The 10363-nt window shown below is 35.9% G+C and overlaps 1 protein-coding gene across 1 annotated transcript; it reads left to right on the top strand.

The window, feature by feature from the left end:
- Window positions 1–7871: 7871 nt before the first annotated feature.
- mixl1 (Mix paired-like homeobox) lies at window positions 7872–10363 on the top strand. Its single transcript, XM_088627178.1, has 3 exons — window positions 7872–8074; window positions 8494–8711; window positions 9511–10363. Exons 1-3 carry the CDS (start codon window positions 7975–7977, stop codon window positions 9919–9921), a joined length of 729 nt encoding a protein of 242 aa, XP_088483304.1. The 5' UTR covers window positions 7872–7974; the 3' UTR covers window positions 9922–10363.

The raw sequence follows: 10363 nt of genomic DNA, 5'->3' as shown, positions 1-10363 counted from the left end.
TGAGACCAACCATCTTTAAACCAAAACTTGGTGTTACAACAGAGAGTTCGTGTGCTGACTTGCAACTTATTTTAAACCTTGGATGTATTCTTACTTTATTTGAAACACCCATGTGTAAATTTAAACTACAAAAAATTCAGAAGTTCAGTTTTGGAGAGTGTGCATTTGTAAGATTCCTTGCACAACACTGAGATTTTCAGATTTTGTCAAGGATGCTTCTGTTCCTGTGGGTGGCATGGTTGTCTTACAGCACTGGGGCCCTGGGTTCAATTTCTGGGGTGCTATCTGCATGGAGTTTGTATGTTCTCCCCACATTTGTGTGGGTGCTCTGGTTTCTTCTTTCAGTCCAAATAAATATTTTCAAATTGTCCCTGATGCAGGTGTTTTTAGGTTCATCTATGCTGTGGGGGGACATATCCAGGGTGTATCCCACCTTGCGCCAGCGGCTTGCCGAGATAGGCTCTGGCTCCACAGTTATCCTGTATTGGATAAAGCCATTAGAAAATGGATTGAGTTTGTTACTCGGATACATAAGCTTTTACATTATTCTTTTGCTCTGTGAAAAGGTCTTTCTCGGACAGTATTGGTCACTGTAATAGGAAAACCACATTCCACATCTCTCACTAGTTTAGGTGTTTTGAAGAGCTTTCACAGCTCACAGGGTGGAAATGTCTGATTTGTGACTTCTAGCTGCCCCTAAAAATGTAGCTATCTAATAGAAACAAAAACAATAACAAAATGAGAATATCTAAAAACATACACCCAATAAATAAACTTTAAAATCCAAATAGATGGCATTTGACTCTTTTCTAATGTTCTTATTGACATTCCTCTTCCACACATGTTCCTAATTAAAGCTCACTTTACTGTTATGTTCCATAAACCTTCAGCCTCAGACATTTTGTAATACTATGATAATTTATTAGGGTGTACAGATTATTTACATAACACAAATCAAGTTTTTCTAACTTTGACTGTTCCTGTTTCTGTGAACTGTGTCACTAGTTTTTTTTTCATTATTCACATGTAGAAAACAAGTAAAGGTGATCTCAAAACCAGTTCTTCTTGCTGGGTTCCAGATATTCACACTGTGAATGGACAGAACATTTTGAAATAATGCAGCCCGATATTTGGTTGTGTTTTATTGCCAGATCATGGCAAGTTTACAGCAACCCTGAGACTATCACAGACGTTTAGTGCACAAGACAGGACTACGCCTACCCATTTCAGGGCACACACACAGGGAAAATACAGAGATACCAGTTAAACCTAACCAGCATGGCTTGAGAGGAAGCCTACATGGATGCAAGAAGAACATGCAGACTCCACAGAGGAGGGAACCCCAGTCTGGAATCAAATGGTGCAGGGGTATCCACTAAACCAGCCTCGATCACTACCTACAGTGTTTAATTTAGTTATACCAATTCATGTAACACACACCATGAATCATTTAAGATTGTTGAGAATCCTCAAGATTGTCTGGATGTTTAGTTTCAAATGAAATTATATATTTTGTTTGGAAACACATCTGTTTTTTAAACAAATATGTTACCAAAGAAAGTGATATTAATATCACTTTATTATATGTATGCACTTTACCATACTTTACTGTATGGGGCAGGCCAGCTGTAGAAAAGGCTGTAATTGAAGATAATGTGCCACTCAGGGATGCTACACAGCCTCTGTATTGCTTGTAAATAGTCACAGCGGAGATTGATTTCTTCATTACTAATTAGTTAAGGGTGTAGGGATATACATTTTTAAATTAAGTTTCAAATTAATTAAATTAGTCAAATGGTTTGGTATAAAAAAGGTGTGAATGGCAATAGCTGTCTTGGGAGTTTTTTAATGGGCTGAAAAGGCTTAACATAAAGCTTCCTGGATTTAACTTTTCATTGTCATCATGAGTCATCGTAAGTATGTTTGCACTCTCTCGGGACAGCCCCGGCAGGGTATAGTCTGTCACACTGTGTTACCACCTTCTCACCTTAGCAGTTAATCAAGGCTGAGCCTGGTTAGTACCGGGATGGGGGTCGACCAAGGAAAACTAGGCCGCTGCTGTAAGCAGAGTTTACCAGGAGGTGGCAGTCTTACATCTGGATAGTGATGGTGATACGGTGCTGTAGGAAATGTAGTCTTTTCTACTGTATGTCATTATACCAAGGTCCTTACATTTATGCTGAAAAGAAGAAGGTTCCACTGCTGAAATGTTGTGTTTCTTTTCTTCTCTTTTCAGGATGGAATAAACCTTTACATGTTCCTTTGCAGCCTACGCATGCTGATGCAGCTACCTACTTGAACTCCTTCGTTTATGTTCATTAAAGATCCCATGATTCAGTTTGTAAGAGTGGGATCTTTATCCTATTTATCCTGTGTCATGGATAAATTCCAACATGGTCTTGCATATGGCCTAACTAAACTTCCCTCTGTTGAATTCCCCTTATGTTTTTTATTTACTGTGCAGTGGGTTTGCATAAAGTGCTAGCATAAAGGAGCTGCACTTCACAATGTTGCTTTTTAAAACATGAAGTCATGACACTTTGAAGTAGCAATACATATTTGTCATATACACAATATATTACTCCGCACACTGAAAGCAAAAAAACAACAAATGTTAAATATAAAAGAAAGATATATATATAAATAATTATTGCATTACTTTTTTTATTGACCAAATTAATGTATGCAATCCAATTACTGATAATCTAAATTAATTTAGGTGCAAAAAATTACCTGAACGAGCCGCATAATTAATTGTGTGGCTATAATACTAGTAAAAATAATTACTAGTAAATACACCTACTTCTGTAAGGTCTCTTGGTCAGTTAATGAATTTCAAGCAAAGACTCAACCATGAAAACTAAGAAGATTTTAAAACAACTCAGGGAGAAAGTTGTATAAAGGCACAGTTCAGGAAAAGGGGACGTAAACATTTCAAAAACACTTAATATTTCTTTATGAATGTTGAAGTCAATCATTAAGACGTGAAAGGCAGTCAGACACAGCCTAGATCAGACTGTCCCTCCAAACTGAGCAGAAAAGCAAGTAGGAAACATGAGGCCAACAGTGACTTTGAAAGAGTTCCAGGTTTCAGTGTCTGAAGTGGGAGAAAAAGTCCATGAATCCATGGGGCTTGAGAAAAATATCTCATATCTCACATAGGGTTTGCAACAAAGCACTCAGTTACACTGCAAACATGTGGAAAGTTTTGTGCAAACTATTACATCTGTCGCAATTCCAGCATAGTTTTTCCTCACTCAGTCAACATCCCTGCATGGTGGTGGCAGCTTTATATTATAGTTCTGCTTCTTGACAAGCTTGTCAAGAATGATGGGAACATAGATGAAGAAAGGTAATGTTAGAGGAAATCTCTTCAAACTTAAAAGTAGGGTAAAGTGTCAAAGGGTCAAAGCTATCCTGGACTGGCTTAAGAATAAGTGACTGTCTTTTAATGGCACAGTCGAACTCTCCATGATCACCAAGCAAATGAGAGTGCTTAAGAAAAGTTGTAAAGAAGAATCAGCCAAAACTGCACTAAGCCAGTGTTCAAAGCTGATAGAGGCTTACCCAAAAGACTTGAGGCTGTGATTGCTGCTAAAGGTGCTTCCACCAAAGTTTAAGTTCATGGGTCTAAATTATTGTCTAGTTTCCTCTTGAGTTTTTCTGACTTTTACTATAATTTATCTTGCCCTTAGACATCTTTAAGAACACAGGTTTTAAAGAAAATGTTGATTTAAAAATGTGCATTTTGTGTATTTTTGCAGCATTGTGGGAGGTATTATTTTATCTTTCATGAGGAAAAGGTCTTTCTAAATGCAAATTATTGTTGTTGTTGTTGTTGTGATTATTATAAATGTATGTGATATTATATGTGATATTTGTTTAACAATTTAATAAGACCTAAGAAATTAAACATTTGAGTCTAGCGTAGAAAATGTTGGGGTTATTTCCTCCACACAGAACGTATTGCTAAACATGTCATACTGACAGTTCAATTTTATTAGACTTCTAAGCTTAGTGATCTTCATTTCAAATTAGAGGTTGAGAGGAACACTCACACTCACTGCAAAATGGTAGGCAAAATGTAGTTATTTGTATCAAGTCATCTGTAACTTGTATATTATAGAGCTTTTATTTTATTTAAAAGCTGTTAAATGCCTCTGATTAGAAGTTAACATTCTAACTGCATGATCCAGCATACAAGACATCTCAGAGGTAATGTGCAAAAAAGTGTAGAAATCTACCTCCAGGCAATAATAATAATAATAATAATAATAATAATAATAATAATAATAATAATAATAATAATAATAATAATAATAACAATGATAATAATGTATAACTTATTATTAATAATAAGTTCTAATAATTAATAATAAGACTGCTAAATAGCCAACCTGCAGTTTCTTCAGCAAATCACCCGTAATGGCTACATGGACATACAGTTTTCATTGTATACATCATACTGCACTTCTTGGACATGATATATTGCATACACCATGGACACATAGCACCTCTATTTATATTGAGTTTGTCTGAGTTTATTTTATTCAATTTTTATTGCATTATTATCTATTATTATTATGATGATAACCTTATTTTGTAACCTTAATTTTGTGATTTTTATCCCCCCCCCCATTGAGCCCATAGAAAAGACATTTCATTGCCAGCAACTACTGCTGCACGTTGTATTGTTGTGCATTTGATAAATAAACTTTGATTGATTGACTCTGATTGATTTAAAAAGTTTTGAAGTGTGAAAAGTAGGCTTCATACTGGCATTTTAAATGGACTGTCCTGTAGATCTGTCATACAATGCTGAAAAGCCTACCAGAGAGAAAAGGAGTTTTCAATCACAGTTTAAATCAAAAGTAAAATTACTCCTCATTTCATAATCAGAAACATTTATTTATTTACGTAGTTATTTAGTTTTTACCTTGTAATTTCTTTCTTGTGTTATCTGTAATGTTAGTAAATCCTATCACAAGGTATAATGTGAGGCTGAAACAGGAATCCAGTAAGGACACACAACACTAGATAGCCCCTCAGAACATGTATACTGTACGTGCACACAACAAGAAGAGACTTCCCTGAGAACAAAAAGCTGGAGATAACTCATTTAGAGGAAGTAAATCTTGATCACGATCATTGTATGATTTTAACCTTTTAAAATAAAGCATTCCTACCTTTGCATGAATAGCAATTGTTAAGAACAGCACAACAAACAAGTCTCTCGATACACAAAGTCAGCCTCACAGGCCCTAGATTACTGCCTTATTTCCACCTGTCACTGAGTGTGGGAGAGTGTGAAACAAATACTAGGCTGATTATAATTAAATCCAAGGAAAGGATAAGAGGCTGTTTTGTTCTGACATGTTCTGTAACACTCACACATCATAAATTAAAAAAGGCATCTAAAAATTAATCTTTATCCAGAAACATATTCTGAGCTACTTGTAAAAATCAAAATCAGAAAAAAACTAATTAAAATTAGTTTAATTTTTTTTTAAATAGTAACACAAACAAATATTTCAGTGGGTGCTTAATCATTAATTCTAAGACATATCAATTCATTAAATGTATCAAATTCTAAAGTAGTTCTACATTCCAATTAATCAAAGTACTCATAGCATCCATCCATTTTCTCACTGCTTCTTACAATTCAGGTAACAGGAAGCTGGAGCCTATCCTGACAAGCTATGGGCACTAGACAGGGCACATATAGACACAGACATGCACACATTCACACCAGAAGCCAATTAACCTACCAGTATGTCTGCTTGCCCATGCTGACAGGGTGAGCATGGGGAGAACATACAAACTCCACACAGATAGCACCCCAGGAACTTAACTAAGGGCTGCAATGCCTAACCGCTGCCCATATTCATAGCAATTCCTTTACAAATATGTTTGAAAAAACTGGATCCTCATTTAATTATATACATTACCAACATCCAATAAAGTCTTTTGTAGTAAATGTCAATACTCAATACCAAAGTTAACAGCTTAAAATATCAAGGGAGAATGAGTTCTACCAAATTACCTTGAATGAAATATGTGGAAAACAATGTCTGCTTTTACAGTTTCTTTGCAAGCTAGAAGATGGTGGATTACACAGCAGCCTGCCTGTCTTTCCATCTATCATTACCGAGTCAGAGCAAAAATTACTACTCAGATTATGTACAGATCAATCTAAAGAAATCAAAATGTTCAGCGTAATAGAAGATAATATATCTTAGAAAAGAAAAAGATCTGGGGAGAAAATACTTTCCAACTGTGCTGAAAAGCTGATGGAAAATTAAAGGTCTCCTCACTATTACAAAATATAAATAGATTCTACAACACCACTGTATTTCAAAGGTAAAGATCTTAAGATGCCAAGACAATACCTTTTAACCAAACAGTAAATGATAACAGTATACAGTATAATAATCAAACAGAAACCTGTTAAGTACTATGGTTTCCAAAGGATGCTCCTTCCAATTATGGCAGAAACAAGGATAAATTTGAAATGAAATTAATTTGTAACTTTATTTCAGATTCTACCACTACAAATACACAACCAGCATTCAGTATTAAAAAAAAATGTAGAATATCAGCCAAAATCTTACATTATACTTCATAAGAATGTACATTTTTTTATTCATATGTTAGTGTCTTTTTAATTGCTTTTGGCCCAATAATAAACACTGTACAACTATTAAAGATCTTATCTTTATCAATATATTCAGTCAAATCAACTGTATGCGGTGTACTGCATATATTGTGTTATTAATAGAATACATATCTGAACACAGACTAGCTAATTCATTCTTCATTAATGGAGTAGTTTTGCATCAGACATTCCCAAGTCTGAATTGTCTGTATACACAGAAATGGTACAAGCAATCTTCAGTTGTAGAGTTTACTGGTATATTATAGTAGTCAGTTGGTCAAAATGTATTAAGTTGTGTAAATAAGGTATGAATCTACACAGAATACATTTATATATCATATATAGTTCATATATCAGGTGGAAATGCACTCACCTAAACAAGATAAAATGCTGACCTCAATACAGAAAATGAGGATGTGTTGATTTGTACTTACAATCTTGCTGTGCTGAAATGTTATTTATAAATAATACAAATAAAAGAGACAAACATTAACCAGCAGCATCCAAAGTGTTGGCAAACTTAGTTTTTCAAAAACTGAATGATCAGGTATTCAATTATTCAAATCCATTTTCTTTTAAATTAACTTTTAACACACAGAAAAGTACCCAAAGTTTATTTGTCAAGCTTTTTTTTTTAAAAAAAGAAGAGTAAACCTATTTAAGAATTATCTTTCCACTTAAACCCAACTGGAAAGAATGGCTTTGGATGATGGAACATTTCTCTCTTTTAAGTATATAATACAAAGGTATATAAAATACAGTATATTGAGTGTTCACCCTACACAATAAGTTTAAAAATAGTTAATGATTCTCGGTACTTTAGACATCGTAAGTGAATCCAACAGTTTGACTGCTTCAAATTAGATACAGAATTTTCAAAATTGTATTTTTTCTTTTGTTGTTTTAAATGTTGCAGTCCTATGCTTTGACTGTGGCTTGCGGATGTATGTGTTTAGCGAAAACGTTAACTTTGGATTATTTAAAAGTAAAACAAAACAATCAACGATGTGTATTCTGAGGGCTCTATCCTTCATCTTCCAGGAAAAAGGTCGTCATGTTTATTTGTTACTGTCACCCACTAACAGCAGTCTCGCTTATCAAACGTCAAAGGTTGCAAATTCACACCTTCAAAAGGTTAGACGGACCCCTTGACAAAAGCGTCTGAAACGTTATTGTTTCGGTGCCAGTCGAAAGAAATCGCTGATTTCACAGTTCACACCTGTCAACTGACAGGCTAATTAAACAACTTCAGTCTCATATAAAGAAGATGGTTCAATGAGAAGCTGTCTCAGACCAAGCCTGGAAGGAGTTAACAGAACATGACTACTCTTCAAGATATTTTGGCTGGGGAGAGCAGCAGCCCCATCACTTCTTACAATGTGAACCGCTCCGACACGACGTGTGCCATTGCTCAAGCAGGTAAGCTGAAGGAGTTGCGTGTCTCTAAAACTCATTTTTGGGCAGTATTGCTATTTTTGTCCATCTGGTATTTTTTTAACGGCAGGTGATTTAGAAGTCTTTTAAAGGTGTGCTTGTAATCTTAAACTTTGTAAATGCGTTTTATTATGCGCAACCCAAATTATATACATTATAAATGATAAAGAAACAAGAAGTAGTATGAAGTACATTCACGACTTGCTCAGAAAGTACATCAGGTAATGAAGCTTAATTCGAAATTCCGGTTTTTCAAAAAACGACTTTCTACCGAGAGAATTATTAGATCTTATGTAAAGTGATGTGGCTGCACTCTACTTTTGTACCAGGTAATTCTTCACATAACGCAGTTTTTGTAATTACCTGTGTAATTGTGTATTTTCTTTATTCCTTTCTCGGTTCAGCATTAAGTGATGAAATCAACGCTTACTACACCGTAGCCAATCCTTCGGGCCAGAGAGCTGGCGGGATGGCAGTAATAACGCAAAGGAGAAAAAGAACGACCTTTACGCAAAAGCAGATAGAAGTTTTGGAACGGGTGTACGCCACTTCCATGTATCCGGATATCTACGTGCGAGAGAGGCTGGAAAAGGTCACCGGCCTCCCAGAGTCCAGAATTCAAGTAAGCTGGGGAGGGAAGTAGTATGCAACATGTTAGCTGCCCTATTCAACTAACTGTATAAGAAAATGTAAAAGCGTGCACTATATAGGTACAAGTTAGAAATGGAATTGATTCTGAAGCGATTCACTACACATCCTTTTTACACTTGCAACCCTTTCTAGCCCTCTGGGGCATGTTGTTGCACATGGAAAGTGATAATGATGGTCCAGTTTGTACAGCATACTAATGAGCACCAGTTTATTTCCTTTGTAATGTTGGAAATTTCATTAAAAACAGAAACAATATTTTACACAAGTAATGACATTTGTTTTTAAGCAAGACTAGAGACATAGCTATTTAGCATTCCTAATTGATTGCTACGTGATAAGATAAGTTTGTTTTATTAGCCATATACGATGTTTTGCATTAGGAATTTGTCTTTTCACATACCCCAACTATAGACATATAGACGGGGAGAGAGAAGCTTGGGGTCAGAGCACAGGGTCAGCCATTTATACGGCACCCGTGGAACAATTGGGGTTAAGGGTCTTGCTCAGGGGCCCAACAGAGTAGAATTTCTCTGCCAGCCATGGGATCTGAACCGGCAAGCAGCGCAGATCCTTAGCCACAGTGCCACCACATTTAACAGTAAATAAGGCTTCAGAACTGAAAGTAGTAAGATGTTGTTAATCTTTTTAATATTCATGCTAGCCTTGTACAATTCCCTAAAAATATCCAATATAATTAAATAGAATTAAATAATTGAGGCATTTCTCGAGGTGACAACACAATAACACTCTTTCATGTCTTCTGCTGTCAGGTTTGGTTCCAGAACAGACGTGCCAAATCTCGCCGCCAAACAGGAACTTCATCTGTCCTTAAAAGGCAGAACAGTCCCAACAGTCCTACAGCTATGCCATTTGCCCAGCTCCAAAATCAAACACAGCCTGGACAATATTTCAGATCTCTACCGAGCAATTTCAAGGACGAACTACAAACCAAAGCACGTTTTTCAGAACCACAGGTCCCTCTACAGAAGAATGATAGCAAAACTCTTGCGCACATCTTGATGGATTATGATAATTTCCCACCGAACAAGACAATTGGACCGGAAATGAAAGTGGCAATTCCTACCTCTGCAGACCTATTTGGATCGTCGCCCAAACCTCTTGTGTACCCAGGCCACCAAATGAAACCTATCAACCCCAGTCATTTTTTTTCTCCCCAGTAATGTAGAAAGAGGAGACAGTTTTCTGATTCTGACTCTGGCAAGGACAGTGTCACCATTTCTGGGTTTGTGGATTTAATTTTGATAAGGAATGGGGATTTAGCAAGTTTTCTGAAGAGGTTTGTATTTGTAACAGGACCTAAGCCTAAGAAGAGATCTGGCTGGCACGAAAAGCTTTGCTATGAATCAAAAGCTGCTTAGATTTATGTTTTGAATTCATAGTGAATGATACCAGTGATTCAGATCTTTAAAAATACCTAGATGAGATGTAGATTATAAATTAAAAGGCAGTAAAAATACCTACACACTAAAAGAGTGCTGCAAGGTTGTGTTCATTAAAAAATGAACTGAGTCATCGAGATCTGTGCGTGTTTAGGTCATGAGAAGTGTTTCAAACAAGTTTTTTAAAAGATAAACAAAGGAGTTTGTAGTGTGGAGATCTCAA

The sequence above is a fragment of the Lepisosteus platostomus genome, chromosome 3 (genome assembly GCF_059453375.1).
Source record: "Lepisosteus platostomus isolate fLepPlt1 chromosome 3, fLepPlt1.hap1, whole genome shotgun sequence".
Classification (NCBI taxonomy): Eukaryota; Metazoa; Chordata; class Actinopteri; order Semionotiformes; family Lepisosteidae; genus Lepisosteus; species Lepisosteus platostomus.
The sequence above is the reverse complement of the archived record's forward strand: the minus strand, read 5'-3'. Positions and strand labels throughout refer to the sequence as shown.

Excerpts from the sequence above, each read along its gene's own strand:
- mixl1 (XM_088627178.1), top strand. The coding sequence starts at position 7,975 with ATGACTACTCTTCAAGATATTTTGGCTGGGGAGAGCAGCAGCCCCATC. Across the intron at positions 8,075-8,493 it reads GTGTGCCATTGCTCAAGCAG|CATTAAGTGATGAAATCAAC; the intron begins GTAAGCTGAAGG and ends TTCTCGGTTCAG. Across the intron at positions 8,712-9,510 it reads TCCCAGAGTCCAGAATTCAA|GTTTGGTTCCAGAACAGACG; the intron begins GTAAGCTGGGGA and ends TTCTGCTGTCAG.